The sequence below is a fragment of the Tachypleus tridentatus genome, chromosome 7 (genome assembly GCF_004210375.1).
Source record: "Tachypleus tridentatus isolate NWPU-2018 chromosome 7, ASM421037v1, whole genome shotgun sequence".
Lineage (NCBI taxonomy): Eukaryota > Metazoa > Arthropoda > Merostomata > Xiphosura > Limulidae > Tachypleus > Tachypleus tridentatus.
In genome coordinates, this window is record NC_134831.1 from 13,079,483 (window position 1) to 13,106,519 (window position 27,037).

Consider the following 27,037-nt stretch of genomic DNA (forward strand, 5'->3'; position numbering starts at 1 on the left):
AGTAATACAACTAGTAAAACAATTCTGTATGAGCATTTAGAACGGAAGTAGTATTTTGGTTTGAATATAAAAGAAACAAATTGAAATCATATTCACCAGCAGAATTTAACTCCTTTAATTATATTATCAACAGAAAAGTAGGTTTATCACACATTTTAAACTGAAGATGGCTACACACATGTTCCAAGGCAAAGCATCATACTGTTATGTTGTACAAAAAATAATGGCAAAATTGAAAGTTTAATTTTAATAAGAAATACAGAAATTGAAAAGTAGCTTTATTAATCAAAATAGGAACCTGGTGAATCTATATACTTTTGCCAACAAGAAATAAGATAATTTAATGACAATAAAACTCTAAAGTCCTACAACTCAAAACTTCTTTAAAGCAATTCTCTGCTGCTGCGTTGTTGTTGAATCTTTTGTCTTGTAAAAAATTGTCCAAACAATTGAAAAAGTAGTAACAGGTCTAGGGAAGTGAGGAGGATAAAACAATGTTTCATAGCCCAATTTGTTGAGCTTGTGGAGTGTCATGTTTGAGCAACGTGTGGCTGAGCATTATCATGATGCAAGATTGGAATTCATGTGGAACCCACTTGTAGAGCTTTTTCACTTTTGCTAAAGGTAGTCTAAAATTATGGAAATGCCAACACCCAATTATTGTGCCATTTCTAAAACAATTTGGCAAGTTTCTTTTCACTGATGCTCTCAGTTGATTGTTTTCAATTACAGAAGAATGTCCTCTCCCCTCCTAATCTTCAAGACTCGCATCTCCATTATGAAACCTTTGGAACCAATGATGTACTGTACATTCTGAGGTTGTTCCTTCACTCCATGCTTGATTTATATTGCAAGCTGTTTGAGATGCATTATAACCGAGTTTTAATTCAAGACAAAAATGACATACAACTTTTTTTTTTCCACATTATTAATTGTAAGGGTCTGATATATTGGAAATAGTTTTAGAAAAGAATAAAAGCACTAATACATAGATCAAAAATTATTCTCCATGCTTGATTTATATTGCAAGCTGTTTGAGATGCATTATAACCAAGTTTTAATTCAAGAAAAAAATGACATACAACTTTTTTTTTCCACATTATTAATTGTAAGGGTCTGAAATATTGGAAATAGTTTTAAAAAAGAATAAAAGCACTAATACATAGATCAAAAATTATTCTGTTGTTCTTTTCTTCCTCAGTTTACTTTTGTAAAATTAATGAAATATGTATAATTAAAATTGCCATTAATAACTTTTGGAGTTAAAAATTCAGTTAATTAATTAGACCATGAAAATTCTCATGTTTGTGTGTTACTCAGAAACACCACACACTTCCTTAACATCTTCACATTTCACTTAACCCTTTAAGTTTTCTCTTCCTTCAAACAAACAAAATATTTAATCCTTCATAAGATGTTGATAATGAAAATTAACAACAGAACTGATGATGAAAGTCTTAACTGCACAATATACAGTCTTTGCAAACAGATGAAAATCACTCACTTTCTGACACATTTTAAACACTTCTCCATTCAATAAGCCCTTGGTATGTGGAGTACTTGGAAGGACATTACAGATGTAGTCACAGTAGGGTAATATTTCAGACAAATCTGTCACAAGTCTAGAAGATCAAACATCTATGGTATCACATTCAAGAAAATCAAGCAATAAATTATATTAGCTACAAAAACAATTTTCAGAGAAGCTTGAAATGTTGATTTTAAAAAATGAAAACAAACTCTTTGAGAAAAGAAAACCTTTATTAAATCTTGATTAACTCTAAAAATATTGATGGAATTCTTGTGAACTCTATCAGTTTTAAACAGATATTTGCATCAAATTACTGGTGGATCCAAAATCTTGGGCCCACTACGATACTTACAATGCAAAAATATAGATACAAATACCATCAACTCTGCAATTTATCCCACTAATTATAATTAGTGTCCTTCATGTATTTTATACAGAAAATGGGTGATTTGTTCCACTTTTGTTTGGTAAGATCTTTGCATCATGTGTTGTTAAAGACAAAATTAAAAAAATTGCTTAGTATCATACAGTGTGTTAAATCACATACAGTCAAAGTAAATGGTATAAAATCAAGTTAAAAGCTCCATGATTATAAACTAATTACTGTTTCTTGCAATTATTACATCTATACATAAATTGCCCTAATGTGAATCTACACAATGTAAACATTTACAAACTGGACAAACCCTAGAACTGTGAGGATACGGGTAATAGAACTTCAATTTTGTCAATTGTATCTTCATGAAATTTGACAAGTTCTTTGTCCACTCTAGATGTTCTAATAAAGTATTTCTACTACAGATTGGTTTATGAAATATTGCAGCTTTTACTGACTCAGTCTTATGAAAACATCACTCAAAGATCATATTTATGCTAAGAAGAAAATTACTACTTCTATCATACAGTTCTCATATTTCACTGATATAACCTCAAGGAACCCCTAAAATCAATACTAAGAATTTCATATAGGAATTTTTTAATAACTCAAATTACCACAATGCTCAGTTATATCTCATCCCATTAATGAGTAATTTGCTTCACTTTGACTTATTACTCCTTTTCGTATACTCAGTCAACATATGTATACATCCTCTACTTCAGTGTAATATTTAACACTTTTTATGAGCCACAATTCAAAGGCCACATTAGCTTATTTGTTGACTCACATTCAATATTTTATTGAACTACTAACATATGAATTTACGTCATTAAGTTTAGTATCAAACTGCAGATCATAATTAAAATTTGCATATCATTCATTATTTAATTTCTTTATCCAAAAGTAAGTACTTAAACAGCGAAACGTCAAGTTTTGTGTGTCACATGTATGTTGAATGCAGCACTGGTTCAAATTACATGTTTGTGATATGTCTACAACTCTTGTATGTAATAGGAATACAAATTACTAATCCTGAAGGAGAAGAATATAAAATAATTATCTATTTTTTCAAATTATAGAGATATCACTGTATTTAATGAATAAAACAAGGTAGCCACACTATACATAGTCATGAAATGTGCCAAGCTGTTAGTCAAAAGACATAAAGAATGAATCTGTTGTACACAAAAAAATCAGATGAATTACTTTAGTTTTGTACAAATGATTTGTCTGTTAAATTGCCAAAATCAGTCTGACTCAGACTCTAACAATTCAGAGTACAAAGTGATGCTTATGTGAAGATTACAAACACTCACATAACCTCTACGGTATCCTAAATGTATATCAAGGTGGTGATGGGTTTTTTTAATATACCTTTCTACTGAATATAGTGTTTTCTTTACTGTAAACTACTGGAATAACATAAATATAGTGCAACATGAAATATTTATAACTCTGACACCAAATGCATTGAATTACACTTTCCACAAAGTTGTGGAATGCACAATTTGACCTCCATCTTTGCACATAAAGTTGAAATATACTACCTCTTACAAGTTGAAAGTTGTTTGGAACAATTTTCGATCCTCTTACAAATTTTTTTTTTGTCATATTATTATAATAAATACAGATATTATGACATCAAAGATTGATTTGGTTCACACCATTTTCAAATTTATGTTACTCATGCAGATCAGAAATGTTTAACAACTATCTTACTTATCAAAGTCAGATTTTCTTGTTTTAGGAGTACTTCTCACCAATCCCAGTACAGTAGCACCTCTCTGTTTTAGAAATTTGGCAACTGTAATGAAAACACAAAAGAACGGCATTATATAAAATTAACTTATGTTCTACACATCCAAACAGTTCTATTACACTAAGGCTCAGTGACAAAATACAACTTATTAACTAAGGTTTAGTTACATTATAAAGTAAAATGTTCTGATAAGTAAAACTGTAAGTTTCATTTCTTTGTTTAGTTAGAATAAAACATCACAAATACAGGAGAGGTTTTGAAAGGGGTTAGGATTAAAGACTCAAACATTTTAAGCATTTTAGGAAGAAGAACCACAAGCAATATATAGTAGTAGGCAAATACTTAATACATTGTTCTCTCATACTACATTAAATCTTGAAGAAATTCACCTCCAAACACTTGTAATAAGGAAAAAGAAGCTCCTGCAAGGACATATACAATTAGGAACCTCTTGTGGCTCTCCTGACCACAAGGGTAAGAATCCAGACAGAGAACATATGGCTGCTGATAAACAGTATCAGATCAAGATGTCACTGTATAAATGTACTATTAAAAACAAATTACAAAAAAAAAGACAAATATTCACAGAGAAGACTGAGGGTTGGTAGGTTGGTTAGTTTGGTGTTTTATGGCACAAAGCAGCTAGGCTATCTGCACAAAACATCCAGTAAAAATTTTAAATTAAAGTAAATTTTGTAAAATTCATAAAACGAAATTAAGGTAAAACAATACAAAGTTTAAAAAACACATAAATAGCATTAAAACAAATGTTAACATCCAGTCTACAGAGACAAAAGAAAAACTACAGTAATACAAATTGTAAAGGACATTCTGTAGCATAATAGTAATTATCATAACTTGCCAGGAAGACTAACAGATAATTACGAAAACCACCGTTAATCACCTAAAATTGGCCTTTCCAGTCCTGGTTCCGAGTTATTTGACATTATGACCATTTTCAAAAGGTAATAAAAGTTATAAAAAATGCATAGCAAAATTTTAATAATAATTCGCCAGGATGACTAACTGGTAGTTCAAACAGCAGCATTACTCACCTGAAGTTGACCTTTCCAGTCCTGGTTTCAAGTTATTTAATGTAATGGCCACATTCTACTTTCAAATCAGACTAGATGGACTTTGATTCTTAAAACGGAATCACATTATAAAATGTCTAACGTATAAATTATAAAAACTTAAATGGCAAAAAACTAAAAACATTTCCAAGGTGGAAAGTGTCACCATCACCAATAACACTAGCTGAAGTTACGTAAAAACCTTGGGACAAAACATGTATAAAATGGTGCCATCGTTGAGAGTAATAATGATGGCAAGACAGTAAAATGTGGCTTATTGTGACCTGAACGTTACACAGACTAAACATTGGTGCATCAGTCCCAGACAAAAGAAAATGAGTTAAAAAACTGAGTGGGTGAGAGGAGATCATTTGATTTGAGGAACCAAATAAGACGAGCATTAGACATCCTCTCTAAGGTCTTACAGAGACAGCTCATCAAAGAAACTGGATGGTACTTTGAAGGAATCCTGGGTCCTTCTCAGGCTTAGAGAAAAGTATGATAATAACCTGGTGCCAGACATCAGGAAAAACATACTCCTGCCAGATCTGGTTAAAAACAACCAGAAGAATAGCAAGAGAAGCAGGAGATAGACGGCAAAGCATTTCATAGTGAACATCATCAGGTGCAACCGATGTACTGCAAAACCGATGAAGGGCCAGTTTTGAGTTCCATCAATGTAAAAGGACGATTACAGTCATAGAGAAAATCGGTTTGAAAGGAAAGAGGTGAATGCTCTGCCCGAGTCTTGATGGCTAAGAAGGTGGAGGAAGAAGCAGTAGTGATAGGTACCCAGCAAAAGCTTTCACCAAGAGTATTGGCGATGCTCCAGGTATCAGCTACTTCCTGGCCATCAGAGAGCAAGATCGAGAGGGGGACAGAGTTATATTGCCCAGTGACCTTCAAATCTTGTCCCATATGACTTCGGAACTGGTTGTAGAAAATATTCTGGTTGTGAACTTAATCCAAGATTCCTTTAGGCTTTAACGTCTTACCCACCGAGCATTTGCACAAGCCTGCTAGAAAGCAATGAGGTGCAAGGCTGTGGGATACCTACAAAAAGTATCACAGGCCCATTTTTGAGCCTTCCATGCCATGTGGCAGGCAGAATTCCACTACAAATGAGAATATCATTGAAAACATGTTGAGGTTTGAATACGTGTTGAATACATTGAGCAGCTGTCTGTATAATACAGTCAGTTACTACTGCCGCACAATCATCTATTGATGGCTTACAGACAATGGCAGGATCAAGTTCAGGGAGAGCAGCGAAAGAGGGCCAGTTTGCTTGATCCAGCTTCCACCAGGGCACATGGGTCAAGTGACATCAACCACGGCCAGTCTATCTCAAAATTATAGGAAAATTATCACTGCCTCGTGGATTATTGTAAACCCTACATGAAAAATGGGAAAATGGCAGTAAAGGACTGACTAGGTGCATGAAAATAAGTAGAAGAATCAATATTCAAAAGAGAAAGGTTGTGATCAGAGAATATATGCTCTACGGAGCAACCCCTCCTATCAATATCAGCACTTCCCCAGAGGGGAAGATGTCCATTAAAGCCCCACAGGATTAAAAATGGAGGCAGCAACTGTTCAATGAGAGTATCAAGGTCTGATTGATCATAGGTCTCTCCAGGCAACAGGTAGAGAGAACAAACAGTGATGGTGTGACCCAAGGAAACACGGATGGCTATGGCCTCCAAGAGTGTGTCAAGTGGCAAATATAGGGTGAACACATGCTGATCAACCAACAATGCCAGCCCTCCATGCACTCTTCCATCACACAGCCTGTCATTTCTGTATAAAGAAAACTGCCAAAAGGTGAATGTATCAGCCACTTTCAGAAATGTTTCCTATAAGGAAAAACATACCAGATGGCAAGAAGCAAGGAGTGTTTTGATGTCATCCAGATTAGAACATAAACCTTGACAGTTCCTTTGTATCAAGGTGGCCACTTTTATTTATGTGTAGGCGAATTGGGTGGAGAACCCTTCAGTTTAGGACAAAGCCTTTTTTCTTTACTGTCTTTATTCAATGAAGGTTTATTGACCTCCATGGATCCTACCCTGGGTTAACTGGGCAGATTTTTGCTGTTGGAGAAGGATTCCAACGACTGACGACATGAAGGAATGATCATTATGCATCTTGGGGTTGGAGAAGATGTACCCAAGGAAATACCTGTGCCCAAAACCAAAGGATCTTGGGATTTGCTGAAATGTATGTAAGGGACAGAGATAGGTGTTGAAGTTGATTCATCAACTTTTAACCATGGAGGTCATTTGGTTTAAGAACAATTCTTTTGGAGGCACAGGGAGATCCGTCTGCACTCCCACTGTAGTAGTGGAATGAAGTGCAGCAGCATACATAAGAGATGAAGGGGTAGACAGCAATTTTTGAGCCTCAGGATAAGTAATATTATGAATCCTTTCCAAATGCTGCACCTAGTTTTTCTTCCAACCATTTAGGACAAGAACAAAATTAGGATGGGTGAGAACCATTGCAAATGACACAATGAGGGTCTGTTTCACACTCATAAGCATCATGGTCCTTGCCACTGCAACAAACACACATCAAGGAACCACAACATCACGTCTTTAAGTGACAGAACTGTTGACACTGGAAACATCCGAGAGGGTTTGGAATGTATGGCTGTACCCTGCAATTAAAATAACCTGCCTTGATGGTAGCAAGTGGACGTGATGATGTAAATGTTAGAACAAGGACATTGGTTGGCATCATAATTCCATCTTTTTGAGTGGAGATACGCCTCACTGCAAAAATTCCTTGGGTGGAGAAACCAGCGAGAATCCCTGACTCAGGAATTTTCTTCAAATCCCTCTCAACAATAACTCCTCATGATGAATTCAAAGTGGCACGAGGTGTAACCTCAATAGGTATATTCCCAATCACCTTTGAATGCAAATGGAGTTCACTGTGTTGAGATGTGGATGTTTCCACCAATATGTCACCAGAACAAAGCTTCTTCACTGACATTGGAGAGCCAGAAAGTCCCTCTAGTCCCTTCTGAATGAAAGAAAGAGACATTTGCCCTCCAGGTTTGTATGAAACAGAATGTAGTATAAGAAAATGAGCTATAACAGTTGTTACAGATGTTGAATATTGCTGCTCAGAATCTTCAAGACGTGGTCATTTACCTATGGACTGTTTTTTCAGTATTTTATTTCAGTTTTTTTGAGGATCCACATATTTCTGTGCCCTTTGACCCCATCCACTATGAAGCCATTCAAGGGGATGCACCACAGTGTCAAGCAAGTGCAGTGCAGCAATGCCAGGGTTGAGTACAATACCAAAACACTAGCATCAGAATCAGATAATGTTCACAACACCTGTTGAAAACATCCAACACTGGTACTTGGTTGACCCTAGCTCAAGTGAACCAGCCGATTGACCCAAAGAGGGCCACTAGAAAGGCAACCCGTCTGCAGGAATTCAAAGCCAAAGTGGTGTGTTAGGGTTGAACCCCTTAACCACTAGGATCCTTTCCTGCCTTTCACAGGTCAACAAGCATGGCAAACACGTGGGTGAATGTTTAGATCCCTGGGAGGTCCCTTCACCACATACAGGAATCCACACTGAGGGGAGACTGAGGAAGGCAAAAGACAGAAAAGAGAAAACCTGACAAAGTCCATCTCAAAATATAAAAATACAAGATAATTAGAACAAAACATAAGAAAATTAAGCATAAAATTTACAAAGATGTAAAGTGTATGAAGAAAAAGTGGATTTGTTTAATTAAAAATTCAAGTGATGGAGGGTCATGCAAAAAGAAGCTCAAAAATGCAGCAAAAAATCACTGGAGAAAGAGTAGTAAAGAGTGAAAGTGAGAATATTTGATACAAACCACTACTGCCTCTGCAGTCACTAAATCCTGTTCACAACGAACTGTCTGTTCAATCAAGAAACACAAGTTTAAAGTGTTGTAATTCAATTATATACTTGTGTGCAGTTTCACGATCCCTATAAACTTTGAGGTTTGTGGATTTGGTACGTAGAAAGTATTGTAAACTGGTACCTCAGAGAAGTTATCTCAATATTTTACCTGTTGATCCCAGATTTCCAGCTCCAAATATTCCAATGGTAAGTTCACTCAGTATACGATACTCACGTATCGGATATAAAGGAAAAAAGGTATTTGGATTGGGGCTGAGACAGGAGGTGTGAGGAAAAGGAAGGGAGAGGTCTTCTGAAAAACTCAAATAACCCAAAAGCTGGTGAAAAACATCTCCCACACTTCTGAGAGATGAGTGATCCTGGCTCCGACAGAACATGAATTCACATGGTAGTCACTAGTGATGCTGATGTTCTACAGGGCATTAATGAACAGTAATATGACATATTGATAAGGTCCAGGATGGAGGAACTAGTAAAAGAGAAAATGGGAAACTAGAGGAGAAGAAGGTTGGGACAATGGGAAGTGAAAAAAGATATGAAAGTGCATGATATAGTGGATTCAACATGAGACAAAGTTTGTAAATCTCAGAAAAAAGGGTGATCGATGATCTTAAATAAAATCCAGGGTGGGACATACATATGTCAACAACACATCCCAACTCATGAGATGACAGTAAGATAGGAGCCAAGTGTAGAGAGCAATCCAGAATAAGACAAGTTGGACTAGTTGATGAGTGCGATGGTAGAGGCTTCTGCCAAAAAAAACCCTCAGGAGAACACAAAGCCTCAGACAACAGACTATTTAGATCTATTTCTAATAGATGAGAAATAACAAAAGAATGAGTAAGGGAGAAATAGGGATGAGTAAATTATGCTTTAGAAAATAAGAAATGCATAAATTTCTGTCCACTGAGAAAAACATTTGTTGAATGGTAAAATTCAAGTGCATGACCATCTATAGTATATGGAGAACATGTCATACTAATCCCCACACATAATTGATCTACAAAATATTCAGCATGGAACCAATATCAGGCAAAAGAAAAATCAAAAACTCAGAACAAGGTGCTGCAGGTAAGACTGAGAACAGGTCAGCACAGAAAATTAATGGGAGAGTGGAGGTTGTCCAAGTCCACACATTCCTAAATGAAATCCTCAAGTAATGTCAGAATTCCTTGTAGATCAGAAGATCCCTTGACCCACATGAAAGAAACCATTTCCTGATGAATCACAGTTGACTTCCTTCTCTGATTATATCACACCATCAAGGACTATGGAATACTGGTACTGTCAGTAGCCACTGCAGCCATATTTGTAGATCATGAATTAAATAAATACTGGCCATCAGTAATTGAATGAGAAATAGAATTTTCAATCAAATACAAAAATCATGGTTATCACATTAAAAATACAGCTGAAATGTGGTGTACACATGAAATTAAAGGGGAGCATTAAGTTGAGAATCACTAAGTGCAAAAGGATGTAAGTAATCTTATCAGTAAAGCTCATGTTTTCTAACATATATCAACCTTACAGAATATATATTTCATATTCCCAGAATGTCAAATATTTGTTTACTATTCTAGCCTGGAACATACTAAACCAATTTAAGGTCACGTGCTGAATTCACTCTGTGATGTTATTTTTCAGATCCAATCACAAAAGCTATCTATTTGTTCATGAGATAATTTTAGTGTATTATAATAATTTTCACACAATAAATTTATTTTTACTACTAACAGAAAAGCTTCTTTTTCTCAATTAATAAAGTGTTTCAATTTTAACAAGCTAAACTGGCAGATACACTGCTGGCCAAAATCTTAAGGCCAATGAACATAAAGAAAAAATATGCATTTTCCATTGTTAGACTCCACCACTTATTTGAGTAGAGCTTCAAAATATGAAAATAAGAAAAGGAAAAAAATACAAAAACTTTTTTAGCATTTAATAGGGAAAATGTGAACACTACGAAATTAGCCCAAATACTAGCTGGTCAAAAGTTTAAGACCATACCAAAAAAAAGACCTAAACAGGGTACAAAATGCCCAACAAGAGGTCTCAGTAGCGAGTTGCATGGCAATCATTGGGAGTAACTGCAAACATTCGTTTTGGCATGGTCAGTATAAGCATTTGCAGAAGGCTGGTTAAAATGTTATTCCAACTGGTGAAGATGACTTGACGAAGATCATGCACTATTTGGAATTGACGTCCATTTCTATAGACTTCCCTTGCCATCCACCCCCAAACATATTCAAAGGGGTTCAGTTCGGGCGAACACGCTGGATGGTCCAAAAGAATCACGTTATTCGCCATGAAAAAGTCCTTTGTCCTGCGGGCATTGTGGATTGTAGTTTTGTCTATTAAATGCTAAAAAAGTTTTTAATTTTCATTTTACCTTTTCTTATTTTCATCTTTCGAAGCTCTACTAAAATAAGTGGTTGAGTCTAACAACACAAAATGCATATTTTTTCTTTCTGTTCATTGCCCTTAAGATTTTGGACAACAGTGTATTTAGATGAAAGAACATTTAGACTACAGTTATGTAATTTAAACCATTTATCATCTGGAGTGTTCAAAGATAATTGGTTTAGACACAGTAGTGATGTTTATTTTATGAGGCTGTGACTCATGTGAATGATAGTGAAATAACTATGGAGGACGATGAGCATGTCTGAAATGGGAGTGAAGATAACGAAGCAAAGACAAAGCCTGTTTAGATCCATCAGCAAGGATATGACAAATTAGTCTAACAAATGAGCCTCAACAGATCTGGGAAGGAATCTACAGATCCAAGTGTGAGGCTTAAATCCATTTAATTACAGCTTATGCTGTCTCTTCTCTTTCATTCCATCCAATATAAATAACCATATCCATCCTTGCACACAAAGTCCTCAAATATTTAATTATTGTGGATATCAAGTAATTGTAACTGTTTTATCTTTGAATTACCATAAAGGATCATTATCCAACAATGACGACAATATCTTAAATGTTACCAAGGAAGTTCAGAAATCTTAAAATATAAGGCTGTGTGTATTATTTTCTATGTAAAAGGTTTATACACCTACCATATTTTTTGCTTTTGTGATTCCCACTTTTGGTAGAATTTCCTCTCATTATTAATTAACTGACCAACAACATATTCAGCCAATGAATTCCCCACATTCATATCTGCATACCTTGTAACTGCAAATGGTGGTTCAGGCTTTAAAAAATAAAACAAGGATTGTTTATAATGTCACTAATAAATTATTTTACTATTTGAAGTTCTATATCTGATGAACAACTTATACTAATAACAAATTAGATAAATCATTGCTAGATTTCAATTATCAAGACTGTTTAAAGTTATGTAATAAATTGATCTTATACAGAGGTCAGGAGTAATTTTTCATAATTTCTTCACATCTTATATAGTTTTATGCTTGTTCCGTTGCCCAAGTTAGAGATATTTGCTGTGAAAACATTTTTTTAAAGTTACTGGATGAAAATAAAGACTTACAAAAGATGTAAAATTTTACTAAAATAACTGTTAACTGTAAATTAGCATATTTGTTGTTCTTCATATAATTAACACATGCACTTGCATGTGTGAAAATGATGAAAACCACTCACTTATTCTACTGAGCTTGCCATGGAATTATCAGTTAAGTCAGTAAGAAGTACATTAGTAACTTTATGCCATGTATTTAATATAAAACTTAATCTAAAAATAAACAATAAAAAAATTAAACTAAATTAAGTCATTTCAACTTACCATAAAAATGGTAAAACTATTCACTAGAAGTATACAATATTTCATGAATGAATATTAATAATGCTTCATGTCAAAACATGTACCTAACACAGCAGAAGCAGTTCCCAATATAATGACATACCCAACAAAAACACTATATAGTGCACAGAATATATACACAAATTAATATATTAACAAAACACAAAACTGTGTCAGAGACATCTTTACTTTATAATTCAATGACTCAATCATTAGAAAAGTTTGTTTATTCATGTTATTTACTTTGTATTTGGAAATTTATGTTATACAAATGTACATGAATCTTTGAAATTTCATGCACAGTGAATATAACTTTGCATACTACACGCATGTGTTGAAACACATTTAAATGGCTATAGGTGGACTCATAATAAACAGGAAAGGTTATACAATATATTGACAAGTTCAAACTTTTTCACTAATTCTTAAAAATGTAACATACACTTTCATTTAGCAACTAACTTTAATATTTCATCCTGCCATGAAAATACCTAATGTTAACATTCTACAACAATCAGACATGTCTGGATATAAATGTATCTCCAAACAGCTGGTGTGGTTATTTACACTTTTATTAATAAGTAGAGTACATTTCAACCTTCCTAGGTTATCTTCATATTACAAAAGAGAGAGTTTGAATGCGATCGTTGACGGACATTTCTTAGGGACAACAGTATAAACAGGTACAGGATTGTAGGAAGCATTGCAAGTGGATATTAGGTTATTAATTAGTACAGGTATAAAGGTGTTCAAACTCTTTCTTAACTTGAAGATGACCTATGAAGGTCAAAACATTGTTCTTTCCTTATCAATAAAATGGTTAATACCCACACCAGCTGTTCTGAGATACATTTTTATTTCAAATGGGTTTCTCATCATCAAGAATGTCTGGATATAATGAAATTTTGTAGAATGGTCGGCAACTTGAAGACAAAAGTCTTCTGCCTTTCGAAACGTTGTCCTCTTTACTTATGACTCCACAACAGGCAGTTGCCATCCATTCTACAAAGTTTCATCATGAATACTCTGCTTGAACAATCTATCAAAGAATGTCTGCATATAGTTATGCAATGACAAAACAGTGTTAATTGATAAAATTATTGTAACTTCGTAACAAGAAAAGTATGACATCCAACATTGGTTACAGTTGTATAGTTCATTAAAAACAATCAGCTAAATGTTCCTAACATTCTACCTTGCACTGATTTTGATAATTAATTTCAGCTTGTTTTGAACCATTAAGAGGAATAAAAGTTTCAACTATAGTCACACCTGTGATAAACCTCACTGACTACAATATATGAAACTGAGAAAATTTAGCTTCACTTTCTTATTCAAAGAAATTAAATCTACAGATATAAATTGCCTCTTTCTTTAAAGAAAAAACTAACTTATCAAATGAGAGAAAAACTGTACTGATACTGTCATTTTCAGTTTCACTGAATACTCAATTGAATCTCATAAGGATGCCAAAGTTCCTCAACTGTTTACAATAACTATTTACTTTGAAATTATTTACAGATTTTTAGAACACAAATAAAAATTCTATGACGTTCTGTTAGCAGAAATTTAAAACATATATAACATAGCTTTTGTACAAAAGATTTAACATACTGTAATAACACTGAATTTTAAAATACATTCTAAGAACATAAATATATATATATACCTTTTGAGGATCCATGAACTGGATTAAGGGTTCCATACCTATAATGAAAACACACAATTTAAAATAGTTAAATGTAAAGGATTAAAACTTCTTGAAGAATTTGTAAGGATCTTGAACAAAGGTTTATTATAAATTTTCCACAAAGCTACATGAGGGCTATCTGCACAAGCCATCCCTAATTCAGCAGTGAAAGACTAGAAGTAAGGCAGCTAGTCATCACCACCCACTAGTGGCAGATTCTAGGTTGGGTGAGCCCTACATGTAATGTAATTTTACACAATAAAATTAACATTGGGCCCCCAATAAGACCATGGTACCTGGGGCTGAGCCCCCTCTTGACCCTACATAAATACACCACTGCCAACTCTTAGGCTACTCTTACCAATGAATAGTAGGATTGACCATCACATTATAATGCTCCCTCATCTGAAAGGGCAAGCATGTATGTTGGGTTGGAGATTCGAACCTATGCTCCATAAATTCTGAGTTGAGTGCCCTAACCACCTGGCAGTGTCAGGCCTCTTAAACAAAATACAAGTTAAAAAAATTAATAAGTGAAGTCAATAAGAGATACTATGTGAATAGGATGTGTATAATTGGGCTTATTATAGGGGAAAATAAGGTTTCTATACCAAGCAATATTGCATAACTTCAAACTCAATTACAACAAAAGAAATCTATATGAATGATGCCTAAATAAGAATATCAAGTTAGAAAGAATTCATGATGACCATAGTCTAGATAAAAGATTTTAGAAACAACAGCAGAACTAATGTTTACTTTCCCCATAAAAATTCATTTTAAACTGATTCTACATAAACCAAAACCAAATCTGACTGACTGATGAATATTTGCTTTAAAACTATTGTAATAAAATGGAACAGTCATTCCACTGTCACTCTTATAATATACTAACAATTCCAAAGAACAGAATGTGATTTTTTATTACAGGAACTTGGCACGAACTTCAGATTTACAGTCTAATATACTAACCACTGGGTGCCACTCAGCCCACTGCAAAAGATACAACAGTAATAGCTGATATTTCTAATTTCTGTGGATGTAAATAATGGGAGAGGAATGTGTTAGGATTGGTCCAGATATCCAATTGTTGAATTTCCTCCAAAAGTTGGAGAAGAATATAAGTGAAGGAAAAGGTAAGGTGTTGGATTTTATGAAAAGTAACACAAAACAAAGTAAGGGGACAAGGAGGAATAAGCCAAACGAATCAAATGACAAATCCAGTTGGTGAGAGTAAAAGGGGAGAGACCTCTTGATGAAAATAGTTGCCACAGGAACCACAGAAGGAAGCTGTACAGACAATATAACAAAACAGAGAATGCAAAGGACAAAGAAGTCTATTTGGATCAGAATAGGAGTAGAAAGGAGAACAGAGAGAAGTAAAATAGGCAAAAAGGAGGAATTACTCCACTGAGCCATTGAGATTTTGGGGAAGGAAGGAACACTCTAGATTAAGAAGAAAGATAGATAGATAGATAGTGTGCATGTAACATCAGTAGCAAACAAGCCAGACCACTGATGCTTACAGGCCATAAAGAGTAAGAAATATGCCTTGAGGAACAGGTGAAACAAAGAACACAAGCAGGTAGGTTCGAAAGGAGATAACAGCAGATAAAGAACAGATCAACGAATCTAGGTGGAACAGATTAACATGGTAAGTATGGATGAGAGAAAAACCCTGTGGTAATGAAAAAGACAAAAGGTAAGAACTAAAGCTACCTGATAACTTGAAATCGAGGAGATAAAAAAAGTCTGGTCAAAAAGCTACATGAGAAACTTACAAAAAACAGCAACAGTAGGAAATCCTTGAACCTTAGCCCATGTGTGAAAGACCTTCATTTTTTGCGATACACTTCTATTGAGGAAGAACGGGTGAATTGAGGTAAGAAAGTAGAGGATATCCCTAGAAAATCCCTCAGGATATTCTGTAAAGAGTTTCAGACAGAAGATGGATTGTAGAAAGACACCAAAAGAGATGCAAGGGTAAGATGGAAACAGGAGCATTGGATATGGGTAAAAAGTAATTAGAGGTTCAGGGCCCTCTCCCAAACAGGTATATAAATGGTCAGTTCTACAATAAGCAAGGGCATTCTGATCTGAAGCCCATGGAGAAAGAGGAATACTAACACCATCACCCAACTGAGAAACAAATTTTTCAGCATGAACCCAAATGTTGGAGGATGAAGAAAAGAGAACAAATCGGGTTGGAAAGAAAGGTTGTGCAGTAATGAAGGACATGGGTTACAAAATATAACAGCAAGAGACAAAACATCACACATCTGAGAAATAAAGTCCAAAAAATATGTGGAAGGCCAAACACAATCCTCAGGAAGGGTATGGGAAGGCACAAAAAATTTAGGAGGAGAAAACATGCAATCAAAAACATTGTAAGCCTGCTGAAGTTCCATGTGTTCAGGAAATTGGGACAATGTCTGAAGATAAAAGATTGACCCATATAACATTAATTCTCCCTGTGAGTAAATGTACACTAATCTCCCAATGGATTGCCAACATCTGAAACCTGTGTGTGGTGAAGTGGCTGTCCGCTGTAGATATCAAAAGTGGTGTCATTAATTTTGGAATTCATGTTTTAACAGACAAGAAAAGTGTTTAAAGTAAAAGAAATGCAAACAGAATAATGGTAGCTGCACCTGAATGTTTTCAAATTTGAGCATATTACATTGAAACCACTACAATAACAAAGTCAACCAAAAGCACTAATCAAGATAAAAGAGAAAGACATTTGAGTGCAAGTGCTGTCAAACGAAAAGTGACAGTTTAGTAGAGATGCAGAGAGGGAGTCGCAGGTGCCATGTGAGTGTACTATGCTCCTTTTGGCAGAGAAGTGACACAAAAGACACACACTGGAATCATTTGATTACAATGGGGGAGAGAGCAGAAGGCTTGTGGAGTGTCTAATAAAAAATATTTACATATAAAGGGTAGCAACAAATTAGTATAGTTAATCTTCTGTAAAAAAAAAAAGTATTGCATCAGATATGCAAGTTGATTATAAATGTGTAATTAACCTCTACAACTCTGAGAATACTATTCATCCATGGAAGCAAAAGTAAATACATTCTGCATGAATGCTAAGGTGAACTTAAATAATAAATTTAAAGCCAAAGAACAATTTTTCTTTCACAATGGACAAGATTTATTTCTCACATTACTTTTAAAGCATGTATAATGCCATTTGTTTAGTGTATGTATATACATAAAAGCTACTTAATAATTTATACATTATCAAACACTTTCTTTCCTCTAGTTTCTTGTACTACACAAATGTTTCTTTTTATTGATGTTGTCTTAAATGAAAAGTGATTCAGAGGAGGGCTACTAGAGTATTCCAGGAACAGAAGTATTATGTTAACAGAGATTTAGTTAGTCTATCAGTTCAAAATTAAAAATGGTTAGAACAAAAAGCACTCTGGTGGTTCTACAAACACTTCAATAAACAAACAAAAATAAAACACTGTTTTTGTTTTCATTGAATACAGTATATTTCAAATCAAGTAACCAACTTTCTCTTTACACAAACAGTTAAACAATATCAAAAAACCATAACACTGTTAAATCCAATATATATTGATTACCATAGTACCTGCCCAAGTACACTGCACCCACTTTAGAGATGGGATGTCATGCATGAACTGTCTTAACATAAAGCTCTCAGTAACTAATATCTCTGCTCCTTCTAACTGCTTAATAACATCATCTGCCAAAATAACTTCCCAAAGGTTAGTTGACTTCTCTTGTTTGCCTGTAGTGAAAACATTAACAAATTAGAAATGTTTTGAATAAAGCTTTAATAGGAGTAGAGATGAATTGTGATATGTAAATATGAATTAATGAAAAAAAACAACAGAGGTCTTCAACTAGCTACGTAATGTAGTTCGGCAACATGAAGCTCTTACATGTTCAACTGCTGAAAAATACAGAATAATATACAAACAGCACTTCCTACTTAATGTTCAACCAAGCTGAATTGTGGTTTTTAACAAAAAAAATCTCCAGGACAGTAAAAAACAACAAAATTATTTCACATATCTAGCATAACAAGTTAATTGAAAGTGTCTGCAACATAATATCATTTATTATTATAAACATGGCTTCTCATAGTTATAATGATGGAAAACTTTATCGCATCACACAATTTTTTTTTTATGCATGTAGATACAAATGTATTTTATGGGTGATATAATACTACCTAATTATTATGTCAGTAGTTTTTAGGCTGTCTATATTACATCAGCCATTTTGAGCTACAAACAGTTTCTTGACGACAGTTAATTCAAAAGATGATATGCTTTAGTGTGTGTGTGAGATACTAAGACTGCCAACAGTTGGAAGTTAACTTCATAAAAAAAAAGCAGTCATTGTTTCTTTGAGCAAAGAGGGACTTTTGACAAGGCAGATTACCAAAATAACTAAATTTAACCAATTTACTGTGAAACAGACATATAAATTGGTTACATGGAGTTGAACAAGGGACGGGAGTAGGGATAAATCTTCCACAGCAACTGCCAATGGTGTTCTGATATGCATGAACCTACACAATTATCAATCTCAAAAGAGCATAGCAAGAAACATAAGGGGTCATTGTCACCACTCACACAATTCCAGTCTCACAAAAACATGGTCAAGACCCCCCTAATAAGGAAAGTTTAATATAAATGTGCCAAACAGCATACTGACTGAACTAAAGTTTGAAAAGTGGTCTTTTCAAACAAATCAAAGTTCAATATGCATGGGTCTCATGGGAAGTACTTTCTATAGGGTTAACATGGTGAAGAGTTTCATCCAGTGTATTTTAATACAATTGAAACATCTGTAGGATCAGGTGATATGGGGATGCACCTTTAGCCAGGGTGTAGGATCTCTACATTTTGTAAAGAACTCTGTCAGTGTCAATAAGTACATCAAGTCCCAGTTAAAGCCAACAATTTGAGATCACTTCAGTGACACTAACCAGTGCACATTCCAGGACAACTCTGATCCATGCTACGAGGCTGAAAAAAAAGGTTGATAATATTCAGGCACTCAATGCATTAGACATGAAATACAGAAAATTTCACTCTGTCTCTTGAAAAAGACTTCTTGGTGTTTTTGTTGTTGTTGCTTCAGATGAAAGACCACCTTCAAAAAGAGAGGATCAACAAAATACACCAACTGACCAGTAACAACTTAAATCACAATCCTATCAAAAATGCTGGAAGAAATGGGCAGCAACTTGCAGGAGAAGAAACTAAGAAGCATAATCCACATGTGACATTATGAACTCATTCCTGTCTACATTCAGTCCCTTGTGCACCCTATGTCACAGCAATGTCAAACAGTTATCAATGCTAGAGGAGGCACAACCAAATATTAAAACAAAAAACATATACTGTGGCAACATTTTGACAATTACATTAGTTGCATTATCTTCAAACCTAGATTTACTTACTCAGAGAAGATTTTCATATTTGCCAAGTATTTATTAATCATCTATTTTAATAATTTTGTCATGGTTGGGTTGTTAGTGAAGATACATTCATGTTTGGATGACTGATATACAAGTCAGCTTACAACACACAATATCCATAACCATTTTACATAAGTTCTGACACTTTCGCAATAAATAATCTCATAAAAGTTACAAAAACCATGAAAAGTGTGAAAGAAAGTTGGTGATCCAACATTTTTTTTCACCACCGTAATATATAAACATAGTTTCTATTAGGAGCAGACTGCACTCAAAAAATACTAAGAAGAGCACATAAATGTATCATAAAAATACCAAAAATATGCACTTAAGTTCATGTATTTCAATACCAAAATAGAAGTCTGCATAGGCAAAAGCTGGGTAGTAACAAAAAAGATCCAGGTTTGAGTCAGGCTTAAATAAGGTGACTTTCATCAAACGTATCTGTACAAAGCTTGGACTTCCTTAGACATTTTGTTTGATTTTTCAAAATTTTTTAAAACTTTGTTTAAAAATATATTTTCACAGTTACTTCTTGAAAAATGGTAACCTACACTCATAACTGTGACCAAACTATACTTAGTTGGTAGTTTCTTAACTTTTATGTTAGGTATCAAAGGCATTAGTTAAGGAATTTCATAACCTTACAAATACTGCCTCAAACCTGTTTTGTACCAATTGTTAAAACAGTCATATTAACTAGCAACCATAATGGTGATAAGTACATATACCAATACTTATATTACTATCTTTTACTACTACATTTTGGCAGGTTGTAACATAACAACAACAGGGCATTTTGATCTTCCCAAAGTAAGCCAATGCTGTCAATCTTGTGAGCAATATCGTATTTATACTTCGAGCATAAATAAAGTTTAATTCAAAGAAAAGTTTGTACCAAGCATGATCAGGGAACATACTATAAATACCTGTCAGGGTAGGAACAGTTAAATTTAATAAAATTTCAGAACAAGCATATGTGTATAATAAAACACTATACATACATATTTCACACAATCAGTAATTCTGAAAACACTGACTTCTCCACAAAATAAGAGGCGATAATGACTCCAACAGAAATACTGTGAAAGATATTCATTCTGATGCACACCACTACTGAGAGAATTAACACGTGTTAAACCTAAATGTTAACACAGTGGCAATAAACAAATAATTATTTCTCCATTCTGCTAACAAAACTGATTATTTTTTCATGTACTCTTACAAGAGAACCCACCAGAATCTTTCACAGTGTCCCCATTGGTCAACCATACCAGATTTATGTTTACCTTGTGTTTTTTTTCAGAAATGTAAATTTTCTTCACTTCTAATTTACTGTCATAGCTAAGAGCTCATGATCCATCAAGGATTTAATTTCCATATTCATAAAAAGGAATCACTAGCAAACAGTATAAAAAACTTCAAATGAATAGATAAACATTTTAAGAACTGTATATACATCAGCAAAGAAACAGTTCCAAGGACTCACTTGCTAATTTAATTGTTTTTAAAATTTACAAAGAAATTGTAGTTTTCAAATATTTATATCTAAATTTTCCTTAAACTACAAAATTCTGATTTGCAATGATGACTTATTGACAGGAATGACTGTTTTCACTTCCATATCGTGTGGGAAAAGATTTCCAATCTCTTTTCCAAGATTTGTTAGAATTGGCAAAACACAGATGACATATCCTTTCTTCTTAAGGGTAGACACTGCTCAAGATTTGATGAAAACAATTTAAATTTTTGATGCTTAAAATAATCATAAACAATGTAGCAAACAACTGAGTGACAATACATTCCTTGACAGGTCATCGGTACCTGTGGCTAATAAGATGGCATCAGACACTGGAAAAGTGCCTAGAATGATAACAGTCGCTTCAAAATTCATAAGCAGCAAACACAAGGAATAATGTGGAAAAATCTGGAAGAATTTACTACAAGTGAAAAGTATTTTGAAGATATAAAAAAGTTTGCAAAAGTGATACACTGAGTTAACTTGTAAAAAAGCAACATCAGAATGAAACAACTGCCAAAGGAGAAGTCATAGTTCAATAGTGGTGCATAGAAAGTGTTACATGCATCACATGATACACTGCCCTCCTATTGATGAATAGGTGGCATGTAATGATTTCCCCAAGGGACATATTCGAACTCTGGATTCCAACAAAGAGACATGCATTCAAGAAGTTTGCAAATAGAGGGAAGTACAAAACATGAAAAGCTAATTTTGTTAGAAAAGGGAGGGTACTATATCGAAATTATGCTCTATAAATATACTAAAAGATTTATCCTTTTGAATATCTTTTTTTAAACATATGGTAAATTAGAGAATGTTCATTTACACTGTTGACTTACCAACAGGAATGATTGTTTTCATTTCTATATATACTGGGAGAAGTTTCCTGATCTCCTTTCCAAGGTCTTTTATTAGTGATAGGACAAATACACTTCCAGTCTTCTTTAGGGCTGACATTGCTCAAGATATGCTGAAAACATTTTAAATGTTAACTATATTTAAATAATCATAAACAATAGTAAACAATAGCTTTATTATGATAAATGGGATTTATCTAACGTTTTTACTTTTTTTAACTTTCCCTTCTTTAACCAAGTGGTACTTGGTCCCTACTGTCAAAACTAAACAAGTAAACAATTTCAGAGATGTAATAATATAATGTTATAGAATGGGAAAAATAGTCTAAAATATTAAGATACACAAATAATCATGTTGTTTCTTTCACTTAAACTTTAATATTTAAAAACAACATGGATCCTGGTGGTTTACTGATGCTGTTCCATTGTCTAAGCTAAAAACCAATCCTCTCAAAGACTAGCCATTTAAAAGGGCAACCACTATGTTGGAAAAATAAAACCTGAACTTATGATAATTCAAACCCAGCCAAACTTTATACTTGTATCTCTTTGTCTAACCATTCTCACCTGTAAGTACAGAAAAACAACAACAAAAAACTCTCAATTCTGTTAATAATCTTAATCACAATCCTTCTCTCTTCTGTTTTCATAAAAAAACCACTTCTGATGCAGTATCCTTTTCATTCCACATACCACCCTAGTGATATTCCTTTAAACCCTTTCCAATTATTCAATGTTTATCTTAAGGTAATGAGTTTAAGACTGAATACACATCACATTTGGTCTTACTCTTAACCAGTGTTATTTACAATGAAATTGTATCATCTTTATACTGATGTTCAAAATTTATGTAGATACAACCAAAAATCCTATTTGCCCTGCTACTAGCAATAGCAAACAATCTGAATGGTTCTCAAGAATGAACAAAACCATCAATATCCATTTCTTCAAAACTGTTAATTATAAGGTTGTTTATATCAAAATTACACTTATAATTTAAATTATGATAACCTATGCACAGTTTCTTGCATTTATAATAAACAAAAGCCACCTAATATTTGTTTGTCCAACTCAACAAATAATCTGAATCCTTTTGAAACATCCTCTTCACAGTCAGCAACACACCTTTATTATAGATCATGCAGCCATGGACACAATGTTCAAGAGGAATAATAATAAGCCACTATACCTATCATGAATGAGGTTCAATTAAGTTACTCATTCCTATCACACAAGTGTAACCACACACTGTTACTACCAAAGTGACTGGTCATCAGTACTATAAAACTAACTTGTTTCATAATGGTGTAATCCCAGCTCACATTTCTTTATCATTGCAGTAGCAAGACAATATTCTGACTTAGTGAGAATACATGCAGCTTATTTCCTGCACATTGTGGTGACCTACAACAGGTAGTTTTCACTCCCAGCTAGTGCAATATATACATACATCCACATGTATATCTACAACAGTTATTCTATTTGGATAATGCCTCACTGCCTTCAGTTTCTTTAGGATGCAGTCACTTTCCTAATGCATTGCTATACAATGTTAAGTCTAAAGCAAAACTGTTAGCTTTTTTTTTGTAATAAAAGTGCTTTATGGTAATTAATACTATTACCCTGAGATGTTAAAAACACTGATCTTGAACACGAGTTAAACCAACACTGTTAACATTTCCAATAACATTTGAAGGACAACAATCTGTTGTTTGGGCCATCATAGATGTTCCATTCATTTAACAATTACCTATCTCCCTATATTCAGCTATCTATCTATCTTTATTAAGCATTCATCACCTGTAACCCTTCTTTCTCAAGAGAAAATTATTTTAAAGACATAACCTATCATGTTACAGCTCCTCTATCCTTCTATGCTCTGTTGTTACAATACAGATAGTGATAACAATCACCACACTTCTATCCAGAGCTTTAAATAAATCTCTTTTTGTCAAAAGTACACACAGCTTTTCAATTACTTTAGAATACAACTGACATGACAAATTGTACTTTTATACTCTGTTATTACAATACTATCTGTGATAATTTCACTTTACATTTTGTATGTGTTATTATAGCCTTATCCAGGCCCAAAAATTTCTACATACTACATTATTATATGATAATAATCAATCTAAGCAATGAGACAAAACTTAGGTTCTAGTAACATAACCCAATAATAAAAGTGCTAAATCATAACAATGAAACTACACAATGTATAATTTGTGCATAGTTACATAAACAAACCTGCAATAAACTCACTTCCAAATATAACCAATTTTAACATTGCATTAAACTTTCACTGTCAAGTTTTTCTAATAGTTTTGTCAATACCATTAAGATATATCCAAAAATTAAGGGTCTCATTGAAAACCTTGTTCCACACTTCCAACTCCTGACTCAATTACATTTAATTTTCTGTTACTGTAATTATATATAATTAAATTTTAATATTTCATTTTGTAGAAAGTTTCATGAAAATCCAGGTATACCAAATCCACACCTTTACTGTTACCATCGTCAACATAATCAATATCTTTGGCAAAAAGCAATGAATTTAAATATATATAAATATATTCAATCATGTGAAGCCATGCTAGCTTTCCAACAAAATTACAACTTTTGTAGGCGTTGGTTTCACAGTATTTTCACAAGTCTATCCAAAACATTTACCACAACAAAAGTAATATTGATTGATCAACTAAAAGTAAAAGGGACCGTGCTTTCCCCCACATGTAATATTACATAGTTTCCAATTCCAACTCCAATTTCCAGTTACCTGCGTCCGTACTTCACACATTTTTGTAATGGGTTTATTTATTAAAGGCCTTAATCTTTCAGTACCCATAAAATTTTCAATTTGGCCCATCAACTTTATCATTCTTGTCAACTTAACGATTTTTCTACAATACTTTTTGGGAAAAGTTCAAGTTCGTACACATTACAGAATAAAACGCTGAACGGGCAATTAGGATGATAGTGTCATCAAAGAGAGTGATTATGTACCTAACCATGTTAAAGTGTAAGTATAATTAATACTGTTCACTAGCACTTAAATTAAAACTGAAGATAAAAATTTAGCAACTCGGTCATTCCATAAACAGGCTTCTTTAAGCATCCCCTACTCTCCAAAGGCCGAGTTTTTATTTTAACAGTCTTACTTTTTAATATATTTAATTCAATTCTAATCCTGAGAACTCGAATTTTTACTGAGGTTTTTATTGTCATGATAATTACCAAAACTGTTTCTAAGACTATAAAATTGAAATAAGAAGCAAATTCGAAATATGTGGCTAGAAATATCTTATTCTTAGTTTTGAGTTGTTATCAAAAAATCGTCTTGCAAATTTCGTTAAGTTTCGGCTTTTAATTGTTTCCAAATTCTTCTACTAGTGACTTTTTTAATTATATCTTAACTAAAGTAAGAAAAATAAAACAGGACTCGCAATATATATATATATATATAAATGTACAAACACAACGCTTACCAATTCATATACATAGCAATTTAATTTCACCAGAACACCACTATTACAAAATTGCATGTGACTGATCCCCAGAACCATCTGCGTTAAAAAGAAAAAATTGAAAATTCAATAATAAAAAATAATTTATTAAAATATAAAATACCGTCTTTCAAATTTGGTTAAGATTCAGCTATTAATTTTTTATCAAATTCTTCTACTAGTGAATTTTTTAATCATATACAACACATTCACAGCACACAGTTCGCAACCAAAACTAACTTTACACTGATGGCCAAAATCTTGAAGCCAATGAACATAAGGAAAAAATATGCATTTTGTGTTGTTAGACTCAACCACTTATTTGAGTAGAGCTTTGAAAGATGAAAACAAGAAAAGAGAAAATAAAAATAAAAAACTTTTAGCATTTAATAGGGAAATTGTGAGCACTATGAAATTAGTCGAAATTCTAGCTGGTCAAAAGTTTAAGACCACACTGAAACGAATCGTTAATCGGTAAACACGTAACGAAATTTAGTCATTTGTGTTCAAGCATTAGCTTTGTCAATATCTCCCATTGACATCTCCGGTGTTGCATAGGGTAAAAACACGGCAAAGGCTAAAAAGCTGACAGAGTTGAACGTGGCAGAATTGTGGAGCTGCAAAAGCAAGGTCTCGCTCAATGTGCCATCGCTGGTGAGATTGGGCGTAGCAAAACTGCTGTTGAAAATTTCTTAAAAGATCCAGAGGGATACAGAACGAGAATTTCAAGTGGTCGACCAAAGAAAATTTCCCTGGCGTTTAGCAGGAGAATTCGATGGATTGTTCAACAAGACACCAACAGATCGTCGAACCAGATTAATTTTTAATTTATTTACAACAATGGAAACTGTAATAAAAAGCATGACGAAAGTGTTAAAAGTAAATATGTACAAGAGAAAAAATATGATACACATACCTGAGAAAAACACTTGAAATATATACACTGATAACTACATGAAGCGAGAGTGGAGGCAGGGTGGCTCAGAATCCAAACTCCACCCGACACCCCACCAACGCACAAAATGGCAAGACGTCCGACCACCAGAGATGGTAAAATGTCCCAGAACCAAGGCACTGATAGTCCACCTCAAGGCAGAGTAACAGCCTATATCTGGCCCATCCCAGCATAGAAAAGCACGACACCGACTCCTGCTCGAAAATCAATTTCTTTCAAGCAAGCCAGATGACGTACTTACAGACGGTGATGGTAGACTGAAAGGAAAAGGTCAAGTGACTGGAAACAGGGGCCAGTACATAGTACAGTATGGCCTCTGCCGAGAGCCGCGGGACCAAGAAAAACACATCAGTGTCTGCAGGGTCAAAGGAACACCAAAGAGCCTGCACCCCGTGCCAACCAAGTCTCGTGAGACGGCAACAGGGTTGACCCTCCATAGACAGACAGTGAAATGTAGTTGACAAAAGAAGGGAAAGACACTGGGTCCGGACACATGAGATACCCAGACCACACCTGCTAGGCGGCAGCGTCAAGTAGAGTCGAGACACTACCTCAGACTTGCCACCAAACAGGTAGGCAAAGACATGGCATTCGATGGCTCGTGATGT

The 27,037-nt window shown here is 34.0% G+C and overlaps 2 protein-coding genes across 7 annotated transcripts in view; both read right to left on the reverse strand.

Annotated features, from left to right (window-relative positions):
• The window catches only part of LOC143255140 (glyoxylate/hydroxypyruvate reductase A-like), a 113,296-nt gene that overhangs the window by 4,544 nt on the left and 81,715 nt on the right, over nucleotides 1-27,037 (reverse strand). The window lies entirely within an intron of this gene.
• Nucleotides 100-25,559, reverse strand: LOC143255143 (uncharacterized). The gene is made up of 9 exons (XM_076510367.1): nucleotides 25,457-25,559; nucleotides 21,951-22,081; nucleotides 17,727-17,885; nucleotides 14,102-14,139; nucleotides 11,827-11,862; nucleotides 11,726-11,750; nucleotides 3,630-3,714; nucleotides 1,505-1,622; nucleotides 100-855 (listed from the first exon to the last, which is right to left on the reverse strand). The coding sequence occupies exons 2-9, from the start codon at nucleotides 22,066-22,068 to the stop codon at nucleotides 844-846; spliced, it is 591 nt and encodes a 196-aa protein (XP_076366482.1). The 5' UTR covers nucleotides 22,069-22,081; nucleotides 25,457-25,559; the 3' UTR covers nucleotides 100-843.

What these genes read in the sequence shown, in the direction of transcription:
- LOC143255143 (XM_076510367.1), bottom strand. Translation starts at nt 22,068, where the DNA reads ATGTCAGCCCTAAAGAAGACTGGAAGTGTATTTGTCCTATCACTAATA. An exon ending in GAAAACAATCATTCCTGTTG is followed by an intron (nt 17,886 to 21,950) that starts GTAAGTCAACAG and finishes TTTTCACTACAG; the next exon opens with GCAAACAAGAGAAGTCAACT. An exon ending in AGTTCATGGATCCTCAAAAG is followed by an intron (nt 11,863 to 14,101) that starts GTATATATATAT and finishes TATTTTTTAAAG; the next exon opens with CCTGAACCACCATTTGCAGT.